Raw genomic sequence first — 26744 nt, 5'->3', positions numbered from 1 at the left:
AAAAAGAAAATGGTTGCCTCTTAACAGATAACAGATCCAGCTTACAAGTTAAGACATGGGGTGTGGAAACATTGAAAAAGTCTTGCATCCATTATTTAAGGCATTGATATAGAGTTCATCCAATATTATCATCATTAATAATAATAAAATAAGTGTATACTGAGCTTTAGAACTGTGATGGGAACGCACATGAATGCAGAGGATAAGCATTACTTACTGGGAATGGACAGAGATATTGGTCTATGACTTATTTCATTATCTTAGGCACATGGTCTAACAGCTGCAAATCCTCACTGCTGATTAGCTATCAAACTTATTGACGAGCACTGTTGCATGCACTCAAAAACTAAGCACACTCAACACGAGCACTTATGATGGGTTACAAATGTGAGGAAGCCGGTCTGTCCTTCTTCCTCATTTGGTCGTTAGAATCTAATCACCCACAAGCTTCCAACCAGCCATTTCTCACAAGGAGCCCAAAAAGTGAGCTTTAACCACTGACTTGATATACACATAAGCTGCAAGTGCACCTACACACACTGGAGATGCACAGTCGCAGAAAAGTCTCTCACTCTGCTTCCGCCCCCTGCACGCTCCCCCTTCCTGTGTGAAATCACATGAGGCTCCTGCAAGTAAACCCACAGCTCTTTCATAGCGCAGCCACACTGATTTGTGCTGAAAGCAGGAGGGGCCACTGTGGGGATGTGGTTGGTGTGCTGCGTGACACAGCAACCACATTGTGAGAATTACTGCGTTACCGACGGGTCCCTGCTGTGATGAAACAATTCACTTTGATTTGCAAACCATACAGTAGGATAGAGATCAGCCCTTACTGTGATATCTGTATCAGACTGCAGCACACAATCAGACCTCAGGGGTCTATAACCCAATGCCACAGACAGAGACGGAGATAGAGATAGAGACACCAAGACAGACAGGCAAGACAGACTGAGTCAGACAGTGTGACAGCACGAGAAAGATGGCGTACGAGTGTGGGACTCACCGGTCGCAGGAGCAGGCCATCAGCAAGCAGAGCAGGTTGTAGATGATGAAGGTGAAGATGACAGCAGTGATGGTGCCTCTGGGGATGGAGTAGCTGGGCCTCTTCAGGTCTCCTGCAACACACGACCGCAAAACAGCACTCAGCACCGGAGCCTCTACACCCGTTGTGCTGGCTGTTATACAAACTGTAGGAGAGTCCGATATGAGGTGGCAAAGTGCGGTCTTCACCTGACATGTTGGACCCGGCCATGATCCCTGTGCATCCGTTGAACATGACGGCGAAGACTGTGGCAAAGGTCATCATCTTGCCAGTAGTGTAGTCCACAGTGTAGTCCGCTGGCAGAGAAGGAGAACAGTTAGCACCCGTGTGACCTCATGCCTTATTTCTCGATCTCTGAATTCTAGTAGATAAAAGGAGCTGGACATGATAAACACACTCCACAGAATATGCCCCCTCACCCTGGCCCAGCTCTCACCATACACATTGCTCTGCAGTGTGCTCAGCTTGAAGCCGGTGAAGTTGGCCGTGGAGCTGGAGCCATTGAGCGAGTGTTGGGGAAGCTGCACAACCCGGGGCTTGACGGCGAAGAAGCTGATGAGGATGGTGGCCAGCACCACCATTACGATGAGGAAGATGATGAAGGTGGCCTTGGCGTAGATATGGGCGCCCACCAAGCAGACCAGCAGGCAGAGCAGCAGGATGCCCGTTCCATACAGTAGTGCCCACCAGTATGAGTTGGGGAGGACACGCATTCCCCCGAGTGCCCCACCGTCTGCAGGGAAGAGGAGGGTACAGACACACTCACACAGGCTGAATTGATAAATGCAAACTAGGAATCATCTCCCCACTCATCTGTTTACAATCCCAGTCTTTGATGGTAGGTTTTCCATTTGATACAGACAAGAATTCTCCCCCAAATAAAAAGCCACCATCGAGTACTTGGTTCATTGTGTGTGGTTGGATGACGTTTGTTATGTGTGTGAGGTTGAAGTTTCGATTGAAGTCAGAAACAAGACCAAAGACCGAAGACAGTCAGTTAGACAGACCGACCGACAAATCTGTAAGGCAAACTGGCAAAAGTAAGCCAGACACGCATCCAGTCAAGATGGACAAACAGAAGGGGCAGTCCAAACTCCTCTCTACCTTCCTGGATCCCGAAGGTGTCGACGATGGCCTCTACCAATCCCAGCACAAAGAGGGCGCTGCCACACACGTTGGCAAAGAAAAACATGATCCCAATACTGCCGCCGAACTCCGGCCCCAGCGCTCGGCTGATCATGTCTGGAGGGGGTCAAGGAGAACACGTGGACACACATGCAAGGCACAAGACACGCATTGCTGCATGAAACTGACTAGGCTATTCAGACTCGGCTCACTGCAGGCCTCTCTCTGTGTAAAGAGGCAGTGTGGAGAAGTACAGTGCTTCACTATAATCTCAAGGAGAGGTGACACAGAGTGAAAACCCAGAAAAAGCCCTACAGGGCTAACTGGAAACTCCCACACTCAGATTCCACACACTTCCCTGTGCGATTACTGGAAAACAGTGTTGTGTACATTGAGGTGAAGTTGAATTGGCCAATTGAGAGAAGTAAGAGGAAACACTAGTTTCAATGCGAGTTCACTTCTTGTGTGTACTGTGAATGCCATGCACATTGTGCATGCACAATGTCAGAAGGCACCCTTCTTTTAAGTATGTTAAGGTCAGCATTTTAGAAACTGTACTATTTTACTGAATTACTCTAATGCTCTCAATGGATTTATTAGGGTTTGACTTTTTACATTTATTTTTTTTATAGTTCTGGAGCCAGACTAAGTCTTTATCTTAGTATAAGTCCTACTAATGATGGACACTCAGTTAAAAAGGTTGCATAAAACAGTCTTACTTAGTCAATCACACAACACATTCTGGGAATTTTAAGACACTTGAAGAAAAGAAAAGAAAAAAACAGTGACGATCTAAAGTTCACAGTAACTGAAATTGTTCAAATTATTTTAATCTAATGTAGAAAAATATACTTTTGGGGACATTTTCTGAAACTTACACTAACGCACTAACACAAAGCGTGGGATAACATAAAAAAAGTTAAATGTCAACCCGCTATGTATGCTGTAAAAGACATGCAAAAAACGATGGCATATGCTAAAAGCAATATTTAAGAGGAAACATCCATGTACTGGAGGAGGACCTCCCTTTTTAAGATGATAAGCAGTTACAGATATAAAAGTATCAAACCCGTTTCAACATTTTGTGCATATGAATGTGTTCCACAGTGATTATGCTAATGTATGGAAGGTAACATTTAATTCCAAATCGTATTCTTCTGAAGCTGGAAAACATTATAGTGTGACATACCCTTTACTCTTGCCCTGCAAAATAAACAAACCGTTTCCAATTTAAAAACTAGCAGGTTTGTTTGTTTTCCAGTGGTCCCCATGCATTTGTCAAGGCCCTACCCATGAAAAAGAGGGAAGGAAAGAGGAAGAGGGAGCGAAGGAGCAAGACAGAGAGGGAGATGGAGATGGAGACAGAGAGTAGGGCACAGGGAGTGACAGATTAGTGCAAAGCCCAGCCCTGGTAGTCAGCGTCCAGGCGGTGAGGATACAGTAGGCTCCCCCAGCGTCCAGGGCTCCGTTGGTGGAGATGGCGCACACCGACAGCACCGTCATGCTGATGATCACGTAGGCCACAAGGAACATGGCGATGCCCTGGTACAGCCCAGCCTGGCCCACCACAAACCCTGCAGAAACACACACAATCAGACACTGCACTGCCACCACCTAATGTAAAGTGTGCCAGGGGGTCCTCAAACTAGGGGCCATGTACTAGTCAACATTCAGACTGCGGTCTCAGTTCCTTCATTGTATTTAGTGTTGGGATAGTCAGGTACTTCAACTGAAAATCGTGTAATCTGGAGTTTCCCAGTTCAGGCCCGAACACTGACTCACAACAGGTCACCTTTATCACGTTCCGGACTCTTCTTGTTTTGAGTTCCCTTTACAAGCTTTAACCAGTAAACGACTCGGATGAGCATTAAAAACATGTATTCTTATTTGAAGCACTTCAGCTTCTGTTTACCCTTAGATATCAGATGCCATTACGCAGGCTGTGCATTACATACAAATAATAATAATGAATAGAAAACTGATTGTACGTTTATTTTTCAACACTAGCACAACCTTAGGAAACCTAGAGCAAACTGGTTAACAATTTATGGCCTACAGTGTCAACGTACACCAGTGTTAACTATTATGCAAACCAGGCACACAAGGAGTATTACATTAAATCAGCCAGACAGCCAGTTTAGTTTGCAATGTATTCTTTATGGAGAGAACTGCTTCAAAGCACTGTACAAGGACTCGTTAATGTGGGGCAGTACATAAATGCAGAATATCATCAACAAATGAACAGCAGCAATATAATACAGAATATAAATACATGAGGGCACTTCTTGTCTTATGGGAGACATAGGAGGGGTTTCCTTCTATCTACAACACCTAAGCACTTTCACTTTGAAGATCATCTTAACATCTAACTTTACATATTTGGCAAGTGGTAGGAATGGATTGCAGTGTTCATTACAATTAAGAATATTGGGCCATGTTGCAAGGGAAAGTCACCTTTTTTCCTCATCAAAACAGACTTCTGCACTGGCCAAAGCAATTAAGCATTTTGTATTATTTGCATGGATGCACATCTTTTTAAATTGAATGGCCCTATAATAGTCATAGTAAAAAGGCCATTCATTCAGTACCCACGGTGCTAGATAATTGCATTTGAATGCAAAGGCTGAGATTTATTTGTGCAATTATAAGTAACCCTCTTCAATGGCAGATCAAGTGACAGCACACAGGAAACTTGCAACGTACTTCAGAGATATGCGTTAAGAAAGCAGGAACCGCTGAAAAACACAAAAATACTCTCTCTCTCTCGTCCTAAATATTTCCTTACAATAAATAAAACCACCTGCAACAAGTTTATGGGGTAAAAGAGTAACAGGTCATATTTTCTTGCTCTTGTAGATCCACAGGTGTTTGCCAAGGTGGTGTCAGGATTCAGTGCATTCAATTTATATTGTCTTCGCCATTGAAAAACACACCCGACGTAAAGTTTACTGTTGGGTCCGTTTTTAAACTAGTTATTACAGCCTTCTTTTATATGAATACTGAAACACTTTCTCGATAACAACACACTACCTTTGCAGCACCACCAAACACAAGTATACATTCATGAAAGTGTAGATGAAGTTCAAGTGTATTCCCCCGTTTAAATGAGGTGCAGTAGGGATTTACACTTCGAAATATAATGGGACTCACCGATTCTGAGGAACAGGACCACACTGAACATGGACAGTAAGGTGGGGATGACAACGCCGAAAAACGTCGACAGTTTCTGCGGCTGCTCGTTCGTCCTCCGCCGGGACGTCCCCTGTGTCCGCTCGGCCACTTCGACGCCGTCCCCGGCTGCACCGGGCTGGGGATCCGACTCATTGACGCTGGCGGAGAGCCGGTAGTGGAGAAGCGGGGTCCTCTCCGACATTGCGTCCCCGGGAAGGCCAGATTACACTTCCGTAGCAATGGTTGTGCTCACCAACAAGGAAGCAGACAGATATGTCATAGGGCTAATCAGCTGTAATCACCTAATACACCTAAACACACCTGCTGGGTAGCTGTGCGCATGAACCAAAACAACATGTATATATATATATATATATATATATATCACTGGAAAATACATCAGTATAAAACGTCTACATCCTAAGGCACATCTGCCGAAAACTTAAAACATACATGAACGGGGAAAGAAAACCTCCTGACCAATTTTAAGTTCCCCGTCACTAGCTCCCGTGATTTCGCTTGGCTGCGGGGATCATGTGATCGGTGTTTTGTGGCGGCGTCTGGGATCACATGACCCGCCTCGCCGCTCCAATCCCCGGCCGCCGGTCCCTGCTAGTGCTGCGGGTCGAGCTGGCAAAGACATTGGATTTAGGGGGTTGCAAACTGTAATGTTTCAGCACTTCCGTATAATGCCCCCTCCTTGATTTTATATTTACATGCAGAATTATAATACCATGCTGTTTAGCTTGGTGTCTGACTTAAACGCAGTAGGATGTTGCTGCAATTACTAAAACGTTATTCTCTGATGGTTATGTGATGCTGACACTATCAATCAAGGCGTATTTATTTATTTATTTATGTATGTATGTATGTATGTACTGACATATTTGCTTTATTGTTATGTTTTTATTTCCTTTATTTACACGCAGCACTTTACCTTCAGATGCCCTTCTTATGTTAACCACTACAAATAGTGTGTATTTATTTTGATTTCATAATGAACTGGTTAGAACTGCTGATGTGCAGCTGCTAATTAGTTTATTCTAAGTATAATAGTTATAGGCAATAGATATATTTTAACTTACACTTATATTAAACTTACTTGGCTGTAAACTAGAGAGCTACATGAGATTTGGTGTTCTGCAAACTATGTAAGAAACCTAAGATCAAGCAGGAAAGCCTCCAGATATCACAAAGCATAATCCAACCAGAGCAATGGGTTGTATCAGAAGTCATGTGCCGTGTAAAAAGTTGTGCTTGAGGGGTACCATGACCGTAAGAGTTCAAGCATTGTTCGAAATCATGTTAACGCACCATGTCACCAATTTAGGATGGTAACACCGTGGTCCATGAAGACTAACGCTAAAAACATTTCAGAGACCTTCACTGAAACTATTAGAACACTTTAGGGATTAATTGGAATTGAAAAATCAGCAACAGATCAAAGAGGCTAACTTATCTTGGACCACTGCAGACCAACTGCAGGACCAAGGAGAAACCTTAACCCTATTAAATGCAGCCTAATGTGTTAGTGCATTCTCTTTTTTTTAATTCTGTTAACCCAATACATTTGATAATATAGTTTATACACTCCATATAGTGTAATTTCATATATTTGTCATATCAGTAGCTTGGCTGATCCCTCCGCAAGTGCATTGAATGTATCCAGGGCCTGCAGTTACAACACAGTCTCATGTCCACAGGGGCAATTACATTGTGAGCTTTCTTCCATTAAACCAAACACGTCTTTGATACATTATCAGCAGGTGGAGGAATTCATCACACTGTTGAAACAGGTTTCCTCACATGGTAACAAAGGCTCAGTTCAAAGTCTTTAGCACCATGAAGAAGAGGAAGTTACATTTTAACTGAAACTAAAGCAACTACGACAAGCTTACATGTTGTATTATCTACATAGGTCTGATGTGTAATTGTAATTAGAAGGTATATGTCAAACTCTGTGGAGTAATATCATATCAACCCTATGTATGCACTTGTGTAACTGCAGTTGTTATATAATGGTGAATTATTGCATAATTTTAATTTAAATCATGTGTTAGTCATTTGAAATTCTTCCACATTAGAAAACCTGATACTTTTTGCTTCCCATTTTAGTGAGCTCTTGCCTAGTGTTACAGGCACACACACAATCATATTATGGACGTGAATATTTGGCAAAACAAACACAATTTGACTGCAAAGCTGTTCAATCCATGAATGGCAAAAACATTTTTTTTAATGCTAATTAATAACCTTTCTGGTCTTTGGCAGTGGTCTGCACCCAACCTCTACCCCCACTGAATAAGAGGAATTGAAAGCTGCAGGGGACCCTCCACTCTCCGCTCCCTCTCAGTCATCTGGGTTAACCTAAAAAAAGGTATTTAAGGTATTTTAGTCATTTACAACCTAGTAAGTGAGTGACTCGAATTTTTGGAATATTCATTCAGTGACAACAATACAATATCGCATCAGTTAATCCTGTCTCACAGTTAATTACGTTGGAGCTGAACCCGAAATGTCAGAATATTACTGTTCATTATTAGCTCATTATTCTTTGTTTGTGTGTGTGTTTTTGAGGTTAGATTAGCAAACATGCACACTGATATGCACAGTAATACACACACACACACACACACACACATTTTATTTAATGTTGAGAGAACTTTAAGTTTTCACCCCAAACAATGGTTGCCCATTAAGGTCTGGATAATAATAATAATAATAATAATAATAATAATAATAATAATAATAATAATAATAATAATAATAATAATAATAATAATACACATATACACTCACCTAAAGGATTATTAGGAACACCTGTTCAATTTCTCATTAATGCAATTATCTAACCAACCAATCACATGGCAGTTGCTTCAATGCATTTAGGGGTGTGGTCCTGGTCAAGACAATCTCCTGAACTCCAAACTGAATGTCTGAATGGGAAAGAAAGGTGATTTAAGCAATTTTGAGCGTGGCATGGTTGTTGGTGCCAGACGGGCCGGTCTGAGTATTTCACAATCTGCTCAGTTACTGGGATTTTCACGCACAACCATTTCTAGGGTTTACAAAGAATGGTGTGAAAAGGGAAAAACATCCAGTATGCGGCAGTCCTGTGGGTGAAAATGCCTTGTTGATGCTAGAGGTCAGAGGAGAATGGGCCGACTGATTCAAGCTGATAGAAGAGCAACTTTGACTGAAATAACCACTCGTTACAACCGAGGTATGCAGTAAAAGCATTTGTGACGCCACAACACGTACAACCTTGAGGCGGATGGGCTACAACAGCAGAAGACCCCACCGGGTACCACTCATCTCCACTACAAATAGGAAAAAGAGGCTACAATTTGCACAAGCTCACCAAAATTGGACAGTTGGAGACTGGAAAAATGTTGCCTGGTCTGATGAGTCTCGATTTCTGTTGAGACATTCAGATGGTAGAGTCAGAATTTGGCGTAAACAGAATGAGAACATGGATCCATCATGCCTTGTTACCACTGTGCAGGCTGGTGGTGGTGGTGTAATGGTGTGGGGGATGTTTTCTTGGCACACTTTAGGCCCCTTAGTGCCAATTGGGCATCGTTTAAATGCCACGGCCTACCTGAGCATTGTTTCTGACCATGTCCATCCCTTTATGACCACCATGTACCCATCCTCTGATGGCTACTTCCAGCAGGATAATGCACCATGTCACAAAGGTCGAATCATTTCAAATTGGTTTCTTGAACATGACAATGAGTTCACTGTACTAATCTGGCCCCCACAGTCACCAGATCTCAACCCAATAGAGCATCTTTGGGATGTGGTGGAACGGGAGCTTCGTGCCCTGGATGTGCATCCCACAAATCTCCATCAAATGCAAGATGCTATCCTATGAATATGGGCCAACATTTCTAAAGAATGCTTTCAGCACCTTGTTGAATCAATGCCACGTAGAATTAAGGCAGTTCTGAAGGCGAAAGGGGGTCAAACACAGTATTAGTATGGTGTTCCTAATAATCCTTTAGGTGAGTGTATATTAACAGACACACATGCACACACATACTGACAGTCTTGTACATAATAAAGTTCATAATGGCGAAGACGTTTGAGAGAAAAATGAAAACATGCATTCTATGTTAATTACATGTACATTACAACCCTGTTTTTTATTTTTCTCTTGGCCTCAGCTTTTTGTCTCCATATGAAATTAAATCCCACCAAATTTCCTTTAATTTCCTTTCATCAGTTATAGGGTAGTGTAATTTCAGAAAAAGTGAGACAATATTTGTTTAATTTTGGTATTATTCATTACTGTACATCTAACCCAATTGAGCACAGATATTTGTCTTGACCAGTCGGAACTAATGACTCGAATCCACTCGACAAATTCAGTGACTCAACTTGACTCGAGTCCCAGTTTTAGTGATTTGGTTACAACTCTGTTACAACCCCAATCTAGTGTTTGCCTGAGCAATTAGTTACAGTGGCTCTCAAAAGTATTCACCCCCTTGGAATTTTGGAATCAGGAGTTTTTGCCACTGATCAACACAGAACATGTCCATAATGTCAAAGTGAAAAATATAATCTGCAAATTATTCTAAATTAATTACAAATACAAAACAGAAAATGCATAAGTAATCACCCCCTTCAGTCAATATTTGGTAGAGGCACCTTTGGCAGCAATACAGCCATGAGTCTATGTGGATACATCTCTACCAGCTTCACACATCTAGCAATGTTTGTCCATTCTTGTTTGCAAAATTGCTCAAGCTCCATCAAGTTGGATGGGGACCTTTGGTGAACAGCAATTTTCAACTGTTTCCACAGATTCTCAATTGGATTGAGGTCTGGGCTTTGACTGGGCCACTCCAGGACATTGACCTTTTTTGTTTTTAAGCCATTCCAGTGTGGCTTTGGCTGTATGTTTGGGGACATTGTCCTGCTGGAAGATCTTCTCACAAGTCCCAGGTCTTTTGCAGATTTCAGCAGATTTTCTTCCAGGAATGTTCTGTACTTTGGTGCATCCATTTTGCCCCCTATCTTTACAAGGTTTCCAGGCCCTGACAGAGAGAAGCATCCCCATAGCATGATGCTGCCACCACCATGCTTCACAGTAGGGATGGTGTTCTCAGGATGATGTGCAGTGTTAGGTTTGCACAAAAGGTAGCATAGGTTTGGGCCAAAAAACTCTATTTTGGTCTCATCAGACCATACTTGGTCTCAGAGTCTCCCACATGCCTTCTGGCAAACTCAAGACATGATGTGATGTGAGTTTTTTTTCAACAATGGCTTTTGTTTTGCCACTCTCCCATAAAGGACACTTTTGTGAAGCACCCGGGCTATGGTTGCAGTATACACAGTGTCTCCCAGCTCAGCTGTGGACGACTAACTCAGTTACCATAGGCCTCTTGGTGGCTTCCCTGACTAGTGCCCTTCTCAGTTTTTGGGGATGACCTGATCTAGGCAGATTCACAGTTGTGCCATATTCTCTCCATTTCTTAAGAATGAATTTACTGTACTCCGGGGGATATTCATGCCTTGGAAATGTTTTTATATACTACCCCTGTTTGGTACTTTTGAAGAACCTTATTCTACTTTTCTGTGTTGATCAGTGGCAAAAACTCCAGATTAAATCCATTCTGATTTCATTTTGTAACACAATGAAATGTGGAAAAGTCCAAGGATGGTGAATACTTTTGAGAGCCAATGTATATGAAGCTTTTGGCTTCATATAGCCTGGTGAAATGAGCCCCACTGTTGGACCCCCCAAAAAGGAAATGAGACTCCCAGACCGCCAATGCAGAGTCTAAGGACTTGATTCTATGTAGTTGTTTTAGGTCACTGTATTTCTGGATCTGAAATGAAATGTCAGAGTTTTTAAATTGGTCAGAATACTTCTAGTGTGGATTGATGACAGGGTATTGTTTGGAAGAAAGGTGAATGCTTTCGCAGTGTGTGGCAGACTGTTTCAGGGTGTCTGAGAATAAATAAATGTGATGGCGGGTGCAATTATTCCTACCCAAGCTGCCATGATGGATAATTCAGACTATATTTTGTTTTCAAGTTAAATCCCTGAAAGAAGTAGTGAGAGACACACACAGCACTGCCGGGGTTAATGGGAGGGAGGAGGGGAGAGAGGCACAATTGCACCACCAAGAGAAGAGAGGAGAAGGAGGAAGGCGGGAGGGCAGATGGATCAAGTTGCTTGTGGCGAGTGCCTGGGACAGAAGGGACTGTGGAAAAGAAACCAAGGTCAAAGGCAGGGTACAACCTAAGCCCAGCGGCGTGCCAGTGGTCCAGTAGAGTGGAGTAATGAGGCGGAAGAAGGAAATCAATGGAGCGGAAGGGCGAATTGGGCGCAGGTGAGGTGGATGGGACAAGGGAAGAAATGCCAAAGGGCCATAGCAGGTGGAGGGACAGGAGCAGAATGACAGTGAAAGGGACGGGTGTGGCAGAGGACATTTTTGGGCCCTATCTAAAACCGATAGGTGGGCGTGGAATAGTTGATCTCCTGGATCAGGCCAGATATCCATGGCTGTGGCAGGAACTGTGGCCATCAGGTGTCTGGACTGAAGCTGAAGGCGTGCAACATGGAAGAGAGCTGGAGGTGAACTGTGTGTGGTAGGCAACTGCTGTGAGCTAGGGGGCGTGAGCTCCATGCCAAGGCGAAACAATGAATGCTAGGGGTGTGCGTTAGAAGCAGGTGTTTACAGTTCATCAAGGGGAAGTGGATAGGATTCACTGGGTTTGTTTACTCCTGAAATTCAATTAAAAGTCAACAACAGGGCAGCCTGCTTTGCAACTGGTTTAATATAAATCATAATTTTAAGACAGAATTAAAAACAAAATAGTGGGGTATATATAAGGGAGTTTTTCATCTTCTAGCTATATTTAAACCCTAATGTGACCTTTGCACACACACAACAAAGCTCACACTTCACTGTAAAATTCTCCTAATCACTGAAAGTGAAGCTTAGAGGAGCTTTTCAGATGTGGTTTCTAAACATTCCTTGAGGCACATTTCAAAAGCTCAAACAGGAAACAAAATCAAAAACCTTGGATATAATTTGATATTACTTTTAATATAATGATATTGTCACAGTCTTGTAATTACCTGACTCTCCCACATGATTTCTGTGAACAGGATCATAACAGAGCAGTCTCGGTCAATGGCCTGGAAAGCTATAGCTAACAAAAAAATATTTCAGAGCTTTGTATTCTGTTGGTGCCCTACAAATGCACTTCAAATTCAAAAACTGTGTATTTCATCGTTTCACTTTTTTTCATCGAATGAAATATTGCAATGTCAGAGTGGTGTAGTTCACCAGCTGGTATTTACCTTATGTCTTGTATTAATGATTTATAGTCAAGTAAACAGCCTGGAACATGGTATGGCCTACTGCCAGCAACACCCACTCTCTCCTGAGAAACGGCATGATCAAGGCCCTTGCTCCAGGGCTGGGGTCACTTCCTGTTTTTCAGATGAGAATCCTAAATGAAGTAAATGCAAATTATATGTGTGCTTGAAAAGTTGCTACTTGTGTCTACTCAATGATGCCAGTCAACAGTTTTCCTTTAAAGCATAACTGTCATGTTCTTGCACAGGTGTTAAAAAACAAGGACTTTATCGCAGATAAGATCACAGTTAGAAAAATCTATTAATCATCCAATTTATTAGTATTTGTTTTAAGGCACCAAACAAATAGAAACATAAAAATAAGCACTTCAAAAACATCACAGTTCAAATTGCAAATTCACAAACACAACGCATGTCGTACATTCATAAACAAGTTGACGAGAACAAAGGTGGTCTAATGGAAAGAAAATATGTCATGTTGGCATCCAGTTGAAGTTCCAGTATATTTTTCAGAAGAATAAACAATTGAGAAAATTCTCTCTAATCTACACACACTGGAATATGTGTAATTAACTGCTGTATTGGACTTGTGAGTTAAAAAAAGTCTTTTCCCTCAACAGGAATAGCGCCACATCATTATAAAATGATCTGTGACCTCCTGACTTTTTAAACCACCAGCTAGAGATCTTAGCCTATCTGTACAGAGTCAAGAAATTTCAAGAAGTAACCTGTCAGATGATGCCCATTATTATCATAACTGTGTTACAGATTTTAGCATGAGTAAACAAATGAATACTGATGGTTTCTAATCTGATTATGGTAATTGCGTTACTATGACCATACCAGTAATCCATTACATCCCAACACAGATCATCAATTATTAATGCAGCATATATGAACATTTTGACATTTTGTTTTACTGAAATACATATAGTCTGAGAGTTTATTATACACATATTATAAATGTTCGAGGGGAAGGCAGTTAAAAATAATTCAAACATTAAATAAAAAAATAAAACATTTACAATATCTCAGGGGCATCGCTGTATTCTTCAGCACAGGTGGGTGACAGCTGTCCTGTACCAGTCAGTATATTATAATATAGCATAGATAATACAAGTCAATGCAGTTCTTCTAAGCCCAGAATCAGTGCATTCTTTGGTCACGGATAGTTGGTTCAATGGTTAGGATTAGTATATTTCCAGATCAATGCTGGGTATCACATGCCCAGAACTGGTATGTTCTTAGGTCATTGCTCGACACCCCTCATACCATGTCAATCAAATAATCGCTGTGTCCCAGGCACTGCCCTCTAACTCTGCAACGTGGGAGTGGGAGTTTTGAGCTTGCCATCAGTGCATGATTGGCAGCAATCTGCAATGACATCCAGTGTAAAACATTAAGAGCAAGAGCTGTGGATGGTAGATCCTTAGCAGCTAGGTTCCCAGATTGTCATTTTATGGCATCTAAAGTTTTTAGTTTTATCTCATTTAGCTTATAGTTTGTGATATAAATAGAATCCATATTTATATAGTGGCATCTTATGGAAAACTGCAGTACTTCTTTACTTATGTGCCAGTCCTTCTGTTCCAGGTCTTTTTGCCCTGCCTTCATCCTTGAGCTCAGTGAAGTCTTCCAATCCTTGGCCAGGAGAGAGCAGCATTTCCACAGGAATGTAGCAGGCCTACAGGGAAGTTCATCATGTTTAAAGAAGCAGTGCTTCTAAAAAGTGCTTGTTTTTGGGGAGGATGCCAGCTCAATAAAACCAAGGCCATTCTTGTGGGGGTACTGAGATCAACATACAGAGCACAGTAGATATGTGTCTGGATGAGTTTCTGTAGCTTTTAGTATTCTGTTTTCCAGTGCTCTGGGATGTGCTATATACAAAATGCAAAGCTCAGTATCCCAACTTAATTGAAGTGCTGTCATAAAGTCTCCTCTTCAGGGGTTCAGGCCCAGCCCACATTAGATGGAACGGAGAACCAGCAGCTCCAGGAAAACTCTGAAACCCAGGTAAAGTCCTGTCTGGGGTCAAGAGTCATCGGCTCTCCCTTCACAGAAGTCTTCTTCTAGCTCCTTTAAGAAGCTCTCCATCTTGCCTTTCAGGAGGTTGCTGTAAGTCTTCTGCACATCTTGCAGTTTCTGGGTGCTCCTGGCAGAGTCTGGTCTGTCCTGATTCACTTTCTCCCCCTGCAGCCAGACAGACACACAGCTTAATGGTTAATGGTAAGGTTAAGGTTAATGTAACTCGGGGGGCCAATGTTAACACAGGAAACCCTATTCAGTCCTCAGGTAGTTTTTTTAGTTTTCAAATACAACAGTGAGTTCAGAGTAAAAGAAAAAGTATTATGAAACATGGAGACAGTACATGGAACATCACCTACTAGAATCACGATACTAGGATTTTGAACTTCGATACGATACAAGTTCAGTTTCACGAAACTTGATACCAATTCGATACTGCAGAGAAAAAAAAAATACACACACACAAAATAAATTAACATTCCTTTAATAAAGATAAACAATCTTTGCTCCAGGTCAAAAACGTGACAGAGCAGTAAACAATTATCATAGCATTGAGTAAATTTGTCCAGAATCCAATAACCATTTAAACATTTTCTTCATAACAATAGGGTGCCTTGGAATCTGTTCTCAAGTGGGAACACATGCTTATGATAGTGTTATGATTAAGCTTTTTCACAATCACCAGAGAAACACAAGCATGTCAATGTTGTCCCGGGTCAGTCTTGGTCCTGAAGGACTGAAGATGAGCCCAGAGGCACTGTATTTATGATACATTTTGATTTAATCAAGTACAGGTCAGAGAATGAGAGATCACATATTATGCAAACTTTTTTTACTGACACTATAAATGACATATAATATAATAAAATTTAAACCTGAATAAATGGGTACCAAAGTAAGTTGCTTTGGATGAAAACATCAGTCAAATAATTAAATAATAATAGTAATAGCCTATTATCCCCTAATCTAAACTAATTAACCTGTAGATTCTCTAAATCGTACATAAAATTGACAAAATTGTTAATGTGTGAGATTTGTTAGATTTGTAGATTTTAAAACGTTCAGCAGCCTTGGGGGAGTGCACGTAGTTGTTGTATGAGGGGGGGGGGGTATGTAAGCATAGCATGGTTTGATTGCAATACGTTACATTTTTGCAACAAGGCATGAGCATGAGGTGGAGCCTTAATGTGCGAGGACTAGGGATTTATATTTGCAACCCATAGTTTATTATGCTCGCAGTTAAATAATTTCTGCACAGAGTTTGTACATTAAAATGAAATAAGTTTGTCTACTCTTGAGGACAATGTAATTTGTAGTAATTTTAGCTTTTATTATGTGCTATTCTCCTAGACATGTTACAGCTCTGCAGCGCGTGCACAATGCTATCAGCAGAGCATGTCGTTCAATCTCCAGTTTGCACCTGCGCAGTTTGTCAGGGGATACAGAAATCCATGGTAATTCTGAATTGATTACAACACCAGTAATACCAATGCATACCTCAGAACTGTTTCTGAAATTTGGTATCGTGGTATCTGTATTTTCAACAACCCTAGTGAGACATAACCCTGAACACACCTACAGCCCTGGACAGCAAAAACATTCTATTATATTTTGTATTTTATTTTTGTTTATTTTTTTTGAAGACAAGGAATATTGTAACATGGTTATGAATGCAATATATCCAGTATTTGTGTTTATGCAAGCCAAAATGAAAGCAATAATTTAGCACAAAATATCTTTATCACCAACAGAGGGGTTGCGTGTTGTGGAACATGGGAGTGACCAATTTCCATGCATCACCAAGAATTCACTGGTCTTGTTTTTGCATACGTGCGGCAGCATCCTGTTATTCTGCAGAAGGGTAGCCAAGGTCAGGAAATAAGCAGGAGCCCTCCAGAGTGACAACCGGACTAGTGTAGCAGGAAGAGGAAGGTCTCCACAACAAGGAGCCTGTTAGTCTGTCTGTGCAACCGTGGGCACGGCCGGCATCTGAAGAGTTTTGGCACGGGCCTTGAGCAGAGGGGATTGCAAATGGTCTTGATTCGAGGATCACAAATCCTGCAAAGTGTCGGCAAAGTCGATGAAAAGGAACTACTTCATTTCAACAAAAAGATCCAAGATGACTCATGACATACAAAGAAAAGAAGAGGCACATCTACGCCTGAAAATATCAGAAAACAGAAAGGGAAATAGAGACAGCTGCATGGGTAAAATGGGAGTCTGTAGTTGCAGCTGACTCCCTGACTCACAAAAAGGAGTATCTGAGATGGGTTAGCAGTAAAAACAAGGTCATCTCAGTGGCCCCTTTCCCTACACTCCTAAGCACTCACCGGTAGCTGCAGATTGGTGATGATGAGGATGTGGTTGGTGATGCTATGAGACAGCCGGTCCAGCAGAATGGACAGGCAGTCAGACTGGTTCCCTTCCCTCATGCTCTCTATGGACTCTGAGAACATACGCAGCTCAGACACGATCTCAGCCCTCTTCACCTGCATCTGCAGACACACATGGACAGACAGAGGTTTTGTGTCAGAGCAGGCATAAGCAGCAATGGGGCTTTGGCATGTTGGAGGTTTCACCGGTAACAAGACACCCTGTGACTAAAAACCGGTTGAGTTGTAGTAGTGATGTAGTTAGTGTGGCAAAACATCACTGATTTACCAAAGCCAGCAAAAACAAGGCTATGTTCCAGTAATTCTCAGCTGCATGCTTTCCTATACTCTTCTGCTTATCTTTTGATGCCTTGTATCCTGCTCTCCAGGTTCTGAGAATATCAGTGCACTGTACAGACATGTCTGAATAGGAAAACAGGTCAGTTCGAATCCTCCTTGTAGTAAGCTTGGGATTTTATAACTTAATAACATTAATAACCAGTTTATAGTTTTGATTTGGATTAAATCAAGCATTAATTGTTATCTCTATTAAAATTAACAGAAAATCAATCAGTCCCCTATTATATTACTTACTTAGATCTGCCAGGCAGGCTGAATTGAAAGTGACCTGTTTTATTATTTTGAAGCTTTTGACGAATCTCCCATATGTTTGACTCCTGCTGTAGCTTAGGAATGCTACAGAAATGTTTGATTTGTCCTCTCAATGCATGGACCAAATCCAATGTCTTTTGTAAGCTATCATGACACTTAAGGAATGGTGCCCAAATCTGAACACAGTTATGCTGATATTCTCCTGCTCTAGCAGGTGTAGTCATATGTCAAGACTTCCAACCCAGCCTGTGGCCTGATGCTTGGCACAAACATCTTGTTAACAACTCTTAGCTGGTTGTACTAATCAGATCCACAGGAATGGATTGCAAAGTGTTTTTTTTTTATATTTGAATCTGTGCTGTACACTCTTAGATGTTTTTTTTTATTATCGGCCTACTTGTAATCGCTACAGACTTGCATGGAGCTATGCCCAAGTCCCAAGAGGTGAAATCACTTCAGTGAGATATACTCTCATTGGCGGCACTGTGTGTACTGGGGGGATGGTAACAGATGAAATCACAGCTTTCAAACTTACACTTTCTTATTTGTTCCTGACTAAATTTTGGCCAATACTCAGTTCCCTGAAGTAGGCGAGGTGCAAACACTCCAATTCGCCACACAAGTTCAGGGTCACATATTCAGACAGGGTTGATAGGCGGGTCTGTTTTCCGTGTCACATCAAATTAGTCTCTGAAAAATTAGTCAATCCAGTGCCTGGAATTAAAGGGAAAGTTTCCTACGCTTTACAGCATAGAACTCACATTTTAAAGCTTTCGAAGACAACACTGCAAATTTACCATTTATCTTTTGGCCAGTAAAACAATACCTTGGGATACCTGAACAGGTAACCTTTTTTTAAACATTTGTCTCAAAACCATTGGCTATATGTAAACATGAAAGTTATATTCAAAAAATGACAGTTATAAAACATTGAATAGGTAATTTTTAACCAATTAAAACAAAATGACAACACTGCATAGAGTAATTTCTGTTCGTAACTTACAATTGATATTTTGGCCAAAACAACGGCATATCACAAGTTACAGAAAATACAGTGAACCTTCCCTGTAATGAAAGTGGGGTATGTCATACAGCAGCTTACACTATTGGCTGATCCACTAGTATTTCAGATAGACTAATTTTACGCGACCCTGGGTCTGGTTCACACTTCGGGGTCATCTTCAAAGCGGGGTCTTCCAAGTTCAGGTTTTTCACTGTAAGATATTGGAACACCTCTGTACCATAGGCTCCACATGTGATGAGACCATGCTTTGTCATGGGCCTCTCTCCTGTGCCCATGCCTAAGGTCATAATATAAACACATTAATGTACTGGACCCTATTCTGTTTGGATGAGTTCAAACCGTGTACAGTTAGGTCCATAAATATTTGGACAAGGACACAATTGTCATCATTTTGGCTCTGTACGCCACCACAATGGATTTGAAAGGAAACAGTCAAGATGTGCTTTAAGTGTAGACTTCCATTTTTAACTTGAGGGTAGTTACATTCAAATTGGGTGAACGGTGTAGGAATTACACCAATTTATATATGTGTTCCCCACAATGTTTGGGGCTCAAAAGTAATTGGACAAACTAACATAATCATGAATTAAACTGTGAGTTTCAATACTTGGTTGCAAATCCTTTGCAGTCAATGACTGCCTGAAGTCTGGAACCCATAGACATCACCAGATGCTAGGTTTCTTCCCTGGTGATGCTTTGCCAGGCCTGAACTGCAGCTGTCTTTAGTTCCTGCTTGTTCTTAGGGCGTTTTGCCTTAGAAATCAAAACAAACCAATCAGAAAGAAAGCAAAAACATTAGATTGTAACACAATATGTAAACAGGAAACAGGAAGACCAGATTAGAGTTTGCCAAAAAACATCTAAAGACCCCTGTACAGTTCTGGAACAACATCCTATGGACAGATGAGACAAAGATCAACTTGTACCAGAATGATGGGAAGAGAAAGAGTATGGAGAAGGGAAGGAACTGCTCATGATCCGAACCATACCACCTCATCTGTGAAGCATGGTGGAGCTAGTGTTATGGCATGGGCATTTATGGCTGTCAAGAGAACTGTCTCCCTTGTATTTATTGAGGATGTGACTGCTAACAAAAGCAGCAGGATGAATTCTGAAGTGTTTAGGGCTATATTATCTGCTCAGATTCAGCCAAATGCTTCAAAACTCATTGCTTCACAGTGCAGATGGACAATGACCCGAAGCAAACTGCGAAAGCATCCCAAGACTTTAAGAATGTTCTGCAATGGCCAAGTCAATCACCTGACCTGAATCCAATTGAGCAGCATTTCACTTGCTGAAGGCAGAACACCCTAAGAACAAGCTGGAACTAAAGACAGCTGCAGTACAGGCCTGGCAGAGCATCGCCAGGGAAGAAACCCAGCATCTAGTGATGTCTATGGGTTCCAGACTTCAGGCAGTCATTGACTGCAAAGGATTTGCAACCAAGTATTGAAACTCACTATTTAATTCATTTTTTCCTTTCAAATCCATTGTGGTGGTGTACAGAGCCAAAATGATGAAAACCGTGTCCTTGTCCAAATATTTATGGACCTAACTGTATGGGTGTGAATGGTTAAACTGCAGGCTGTTAGAAGAAACACGCGCTACCATGGAGAGATTACACTAACTCTTTACATCAGTCCCCTCTGAACATGGTAGAGTGTCAAACCCCCAATGTCAGGGGGACTGTTTAGTGTTACGGATTTGTGTCTCAGGGGAACCTGCAGGGTCTGAGGGGCAGGGGTAGCTGGGAAGACTTACGGATTTCTTCTTCCAGGTTTCCTTGCGGACTCCCACAAATGGCAACTGGACTGGACTGGGCAGGAGAGCTGCCGCACTGCACACAATCTGCAGACAGTAAAGAAGTGATATAAACACATGACAGATGTCAAATACAGTTGATTACTTAGATTACGATTAAGATCATCATTTTAGAATGCTGACGTTCAACAGAAAAAACACAACTTCTTTTGAACACAATTCCACCAAGGAATACTGTAGCCGGACCTCAGGAGTGAAATATAGGCAGCAGTTAAAAAGGAAATGGCAAAACATTCCATTTCAGTTTGATTGCCATCAGACTCTCAGGAGTATGAAATATGCAAAATGGCATTTTCACAGTCACAGGGAAACAGCTGTTACATCCTTAATTAGTCAAACCTGCAGGATTGTGGCCCTCCAGGAACAGGATAATCAAATGGTGTTTGGCAAAGCCTTCAATGTTAAATTAATCTTACTCTGGAACTCTGGCAGTTACTTCTGAAAAAGCCAAGCCCCTCTGCCTTCCCACTCTTTCTGAAGAAGATCTGAACTTCTCTGTGTTCTCTCAAAATTCATTGGTCTTAACCCATGTGATTCAGTTTGCTCCCAACTGTCTACTTCACTTTTTTTCTGCTATCCTGTTTTTCCCGTATGGTCACATTGATTATATTTATTTTTTTTATTTTTGGAAAAGTCATGTAAACAAAAGAGAAGTATTTGATTGCCTTCCTGTATTTTCTTTGAAACTTTTCACTTTCATACAAATTATCTGCCAACTTTTAAACAATCATTTGTATGATTTAATCTGTAGATTATTTCCTGGTACTTGCCTGTATTGTAGGTTTCTACTGTGTCCTGCCCCTTCACTGCAGCCCCTGTTGTAACATGACTCACTGTAATATGCTTTGATATATAACAATGCTCTGAAAATCCACTCTTCTGGGGAAAACAATCCAGCTAAGTTTTTAAATACAGTTTAACCTGGAAAAAGTAAAGTAGATCTGTTGAGTGTATAATTATTTAACTAATGTAGGAATGAGGTGGAATGCTGACCAGGAGACCCCCGGTATTTGACAAGACCAGATCTAAAAGTATCTCTATAAAATCATAATTGACCAATTGATTGGTTGGTTGATTGATTGATTCAAAATGCCGGCCTGTGCATCTGTCTTACCATCACACTCCTGAGATCGTTCACTTTCTGAATCTGTTGATCTCTGACTCGAGGGTTGCATACGTAGTCAATATTGCTGCTCTGTGTGTCTCGCACTTCAACAACTGTCATGACAAGTAGCAATAACACCAATCCTGTACAAAAACATGAAAAACACATGTGAATCCTTATTGCAGTCATTTGGCACATTGTTTATTTTCCTATACTTTACTGTGCACACAATTTAAAGGGATACTTTGGTATTTGGGCATTTTTGCCTGATTGCTTACTCACCCAGAGTCACACAAATCCATCAAAATCATTTTTAATTCTGTGTGTCCAGTTAAGTCCAGCATAGCACAACTGATGGAAGCAGACGGTCGCAACACACTGACTCTCAAAAGCTGGCTAATAGACATCAATTGTGCTATGCTAAAGAAACGATAAATTAAATAGTCTTCTAACTGGACGCACAGAATTAAAAAAGTTTTCCATGGATTCGTATGACTCTGGATGAGTAAGACATCAGGCTAAAATCCCAAAATACTGAAAGTCTGGTTCATGGGATACTTTCGAGCTACTTCCTCACATTCTGCATCTTCTCACCAGGGTGGAATGAGTCTCGCCATACCTTCTCTTTCTTGCCACACTGTTCTGGGGTAATACAATGACTTCAGTCATCTAGAGCAGGGGTTCCCAAACGTTTTCACACTGTGGCTCATCTATTTTTGGTATTGTGAACCACCACAGTATGAACTATACAGTCAACATACATTTTATTGCATCTAAAAAATGTAATGCAGAACAAAGTATTTTGAATGAATTTTCTTTATATTACAGTGGATTTGAGATGAATGTGATAGGGTGCAGGATGAAGTAGGCTACAGACCGGCACCAAGTGTTCTATGGACCACCAATTGTCCAATGGACTGATGTTTGGGAAGCACTACTATAGAACACCTCAGGGACTCATTGAAAAGGAAGATGTTAAAGAGGTCAGCTTCTCTTTATCCGATGCAAACTGCATTGGGACAACTGTCACAGTATTCTTCCAACAGTCAGTAAGGCCAAGAGTCAGCCTACACAGTATAGTTTATTCCCTTTAATATACTGAAGAGCTCTCGCTCCTCTCTTCTGTTGTCTCGGTCTTGCCTGCTCAGGCTGAGATGGCTGAGTGCGGGACTGCACATGAGCTGGGCCTGATCAATACAGGGGTCAAACAACCTAGCACCATGTACACAGCTGAAAAAAATACTTATCAAGGACAAACATTCAACATGACGGGAAAAGCCCAAAAACAACAACAGCAAAAAAGTATACTTTCTTCAGCTCTGATTTAAATATTAAACAAACAATCTGATTCCTGGGTAGGTAAGGTTTCATTTGGAATAGGCCAATATCCAAGAAGCAGAATTCTCTCTGCCATACACCTCTAACACTTCACCAGCCGTTCGTTCCAATAGATTTTTTCCCTGCATGACAGTAAGCACAGCCACAGTAGGCCTGGGGTCCAGCACATGTGTGGGTGTGTGTTGCAAACAGGCTACTTGTTTGACTTCCTTGTGACAGGACAGGCTGCTGGCACAGCTCTATTTGTTCTTGTTGTCACGTTGAGATCCTCCTCTCCAGGGGTGGCCCAACCCCCGCCCCTAAATTTCGTGTTCCACAATTTCAAAAGTTATGCCTTTACTACGCTGTTTACAGTATAGCATAGTGGTGATAGCTCAAGTTGTCTCTACCCAGTTTATTAAGCATAGTTTCAGTGATCAATGGCACAGTGTTGCCACTTGAGTGACATATCTCATGAGGAAAGATTTCCTGGAATATGGAAATCTGCAAATCCCATGTGGAATCACGAAAAGGAATAAAGACATCAAAACGATAGCAGTCACTGGTTTCGATTTCAATTTAAAGTTTTTCGTTCATGATATTCAAATTGAGCAAAAATGTCACACATATACCAGAATGGAGAAGCCAACGCCAAGAAGGCATGAAAGCAAACCACTATGATGCATGTGTTCTCGCAGACAGTTCAGGGTGAGCAGGAAAATAAATAATGTATTTTACAACACTGCCACATTTTTTCTTTTAGACATTATTCATTCGATTCACTGCAAATTTCAGATTTTGACCCATCTAGAGTTCAGGTCAAAAACCATAAAAAAAATACGTAATTCGATTGTCTCAGAAATGCTCTAATTTGAGAGCTCAGGGGCACTCGCATGAACCCCCCATAAATGAAAATCATGTATCCACCCCTGCTCTTTAATCACATTTCACTGCAGATCAGCCATCCATCCCAGCCTCTGTGAGCAAGTGGCAGAATCTCTGCTGTGACCACAGGTCCCACTTTAGCCCAGTGTGCCCCAGTTTTCCACTAAAGGTTTCAGTCCCAACATGTTTCTCATATCTTAACGAAAGTCCCGGTGTTAGTCACATCCTGTAGTGTGACCTGATATAATCAGATGGATTTCCAAGAAACTGGTCTATGGTTTGTTAAACATAATCTATGGGCTAACAGCACTTTACTTCATATGGGGCAAAGTAAAGATTTCTGCAATAAATGCCAATTACAGACCGACCTCCCCTTGACTTTTGAAAAACAGTCAAGGGGAGGTTGGGCACAGGGGCTCCTGCAGAAACAATTTAAACATACAAGCAAATTTTGCTCCTGGTGTTAAAAGCTTTCAGAATCAGCAGCATATACAGTGAACAGCTATAGCACAGTCTGCAAGCAGAGGAATTCTTGCTCTCCTGGTCAACAGTCAACTGGCTCAGGGGAGCAATATCAGAGAAAAATATCAGAAATCCTTTACACAGAAGCTGGATCTATTTCAGATTTTATGTTAAACAAGCTTATATATGCCATTTGTACTAGGACCTGTAGCTCACAGAAGCATGGACAGGTCAGACTGCTGCACTAAAGGAATCTTATTTGTGTCCTGGAATGCTGTCCGCAGGCCAACCCTATTCCTGGATGACCACAATACTGCAGCCTTTATCTCTAGATTCTCAACACTAATTCTTGGTGCAGATGATGATTTTTCACTTACTTCATGTAAAACCTGGTACATCAACACACTTAACTCTTCTTATATGCACATATTATATAATATATTGCATGTCAAAACCAGGTCTGGTACCTGTTTCTTTTATATTAGACTTATGATGCAAGGAGTGGAATGCCATTAGCCAAACTTCATTCCTGGTCAGGGAGCGCTAATGAAGTGATTGTATACTACAGATTGCAGGGTGGCTTTGTCTCCAGGGTAGCCTTGCACTCTATTACTACACACCTCTCATCATCTTTCTTGAACAAGGAATGAGGGAATTGAAACGGCTGGTTCCTTCCACAGTGCCTACTTGGGGGCAGACTGAGTTTTTGTTTAAAGCAAAGAACTACACAATAATACAGCATTTTTTCTAGATCAAATTTTCACAATATACTTGTGGGATTATAAAATCTGTGTTTTTCCATTTGAACAGATTGTATTCATTTGAACCAGTTGTATTTACTTATGTGTGTTTATGTCATGCATATTGACATATTCCAGCTGGGGATCTTTTCTGGGATCTTAGATCATACAAAATCCTACTTTCATTAGGCTAGGATTTAATGCTCTCACTTAAACAATTTAACATATTCCTATGTTACACCAAGGTATTAATTCAGTACATGTGCCAAATAAATGACTCTTTGGGAAACACTACGTTCATACTTGAATGACAATTTAGTATCTCTGCCTCTCTTAATCTGAAGTCAATCAGCTGCACACCCTAGACTGCACGCATCAGTAGTTATTATGTCTACGTTTACTTATCTGGTTCTGTAGACAGCGACAGCTTGGAACTTTTTCAATAATGTATGTAGTAGGCTATGCTAAATAAATAAAATAACTAAGTCATTATGATTTCAAGGGGCACATATTTTGACGAATGATTTTTTCTGAGACCTGATATCAATCACTTAATTGATATATGACTTCACATCTATACATTTCATATTGAATCAGATTTTTTTTTTTTTTTTTAGGTTTTAGAAATGACTTGACACCCGTCTCTTGCCCCTTCTGTTTGTGTTCAGATGGCTCCAGCACCATTTGTATGGAAGTAATGAAACCAGTCACTGCGGTGTGTGCGACATAGAGGAGTACAGTTCTGTTCATAGTGTCTGGAGTTGCGCTCCAGGGCACCCACATGTTCAACGACTGCCTATACCAATCCTGTGCAAGCGAACAATTGAGCTTCATAAATAAATTCATGCTGTACTCACTGCTTAACTCCATAACCCGCTCTCCGGTGCAGAAAGACCCTCACAGCGGCACAGTCCCCATTCTCTCGTCCGGTTTCCATTTAAACCCTCGGCAGAAAGAGTGCGGGGCAGATCCGGGCGCAATGTCTCCAAGCCCCGCCACTGACACGTTTCATTTGAAGTGGATTATCTCCTCAGGCTTCAACATGGATTTTTGTCGTGTATCTGAGTTCAGGCTGTCTTGGATGTTAAAGAAAAAAATATGATCAATGCCCAAATTAAGAGGATCCTGTTGCGTGGCATTCCAGCGCACTGCTTTGTGCGTATGAGTGTGTGTGTGTGTGTATAGTGATACCAATGTGCCAACTGCGGGACAGAGGTCCTGAATTAAGAGATAGATTACTTATTTCAATCTGGAGGATATGTATATAAATTAAGAGTAAATATTCTTCCTACCTTATTAAAAAGCTGCAGTGTCACAAAAAGAAGTCTGGTATAGAGTTGTGGGAGAGAGAGCCACATGTTAATATTTGACTATTTAACAGAATGCCAACTATGTAAACGTGCATTTTGAAAGCAGAGTAATTGTTTGCGTTGTGATTTCTGTCTGGGCAGGTTGAAGTAACAGGAAGCTTTTTCTTTTGGAAGGGAAAAGCCAGCCTTGGAAACACTTGAAAGTTACAGCGAGTCAAGGCACCTCGAAACACAAATCATCCTCAATTACCAAAAAAAAAAAAAAAAAAAAAAAAAAAAAAGCTATGTATAATTCATTTTAAAGACTTCAGCTACTGCATAGGCCTACAGTGAGGGAAAAAAGTATTTGATCCCCTGCTAATTTTGTATGTTTGCCCACTGACAAGGAAATGAT

At 41.2% G+C, this 26744-nt stretch overlaps 2 protein-coding genes across 2 annotated transcripts in view; both read right to left on the bottom strand.

Moving 5' to 3' along the window:
* Window positions 1-5892, bottom strand: part of LOC136753171 (solute carrier family 12 member 9) — a 38380-nt gene extending 32488 nt beyond the window's left edge. Inside the window, exons 1-6 of the mRNA XM_066709056.1 lie at window positions 5318-5892; window positions 3607-3741; window positions 2147-2284; window positions 1479-1775; window positions 1231-1338; window positions 1004-1115 (exon numbers count right to left, since the gene is read on the bottom strand). Of these exons, the coding sequence (XP_066565153.1) occupies window positions 1004-1115; window positions 1231-1338; window positions 1479-1775; window positions 2147-2284; window positions 3607-3741; window positions 5318-5540 (1013 nt within the window). The 5' untranslated portion in view covers window positions 5541-5892. The remainder of the gene's footprint in view (window positions 1-1003; window positions 1116-1230; window positions 1339-1478; window positions 1776-2146; window positions 2285-3606; window positions 3742-5317) is intronic.
* A 7084-nt stretch (window positions 5893-12976) lies between these two features.
* Window positions 12977-26517, bottom strand: thpo (thrombopoietin). The gene is made up of 6 exons (XM_066709055.1): window positions 26333-26517; window positions 25898-26116; window positions 21646-21779; window positions 20472-20558; window positions 17033-17197; window positions 12977-14867 (listed from the first exon to the last, which is right to left on the bottom strand). The coding sequence occupies exons 2-6, from the start codon at window positions 25908-25910 to the stop codon at window positions 14709-14711; spliced, it is 558 nt and encodes a 185-aa protein (XP_066565152.1). The 5' UTR covers window positions 25911-26116; window positions 26333-26517; the 3' UTR covers window positions 12977-14708.
* Between the last annotated feature and the right edge of the window lie 227 nt (window positions 26518-26744).

This window comes from Amia ocellicauda, chromosome 7 (genome assembly GCF_036373705.1).
Source record: "Amia ocellicauda isolate fAmiCal2 chromosome 7, fAmiCal2.hap1, whole genome shotgun sequence".
Taxonomy (NCBI): Eukaryota; Metazoa; Chordata; class Actinopteri; order Amiiformes; family Amiidae; genus Amia; species Amia ocellicauda.
This window is presented reverse-complemented; position numbering and strand designations above follow the sequence as displayed.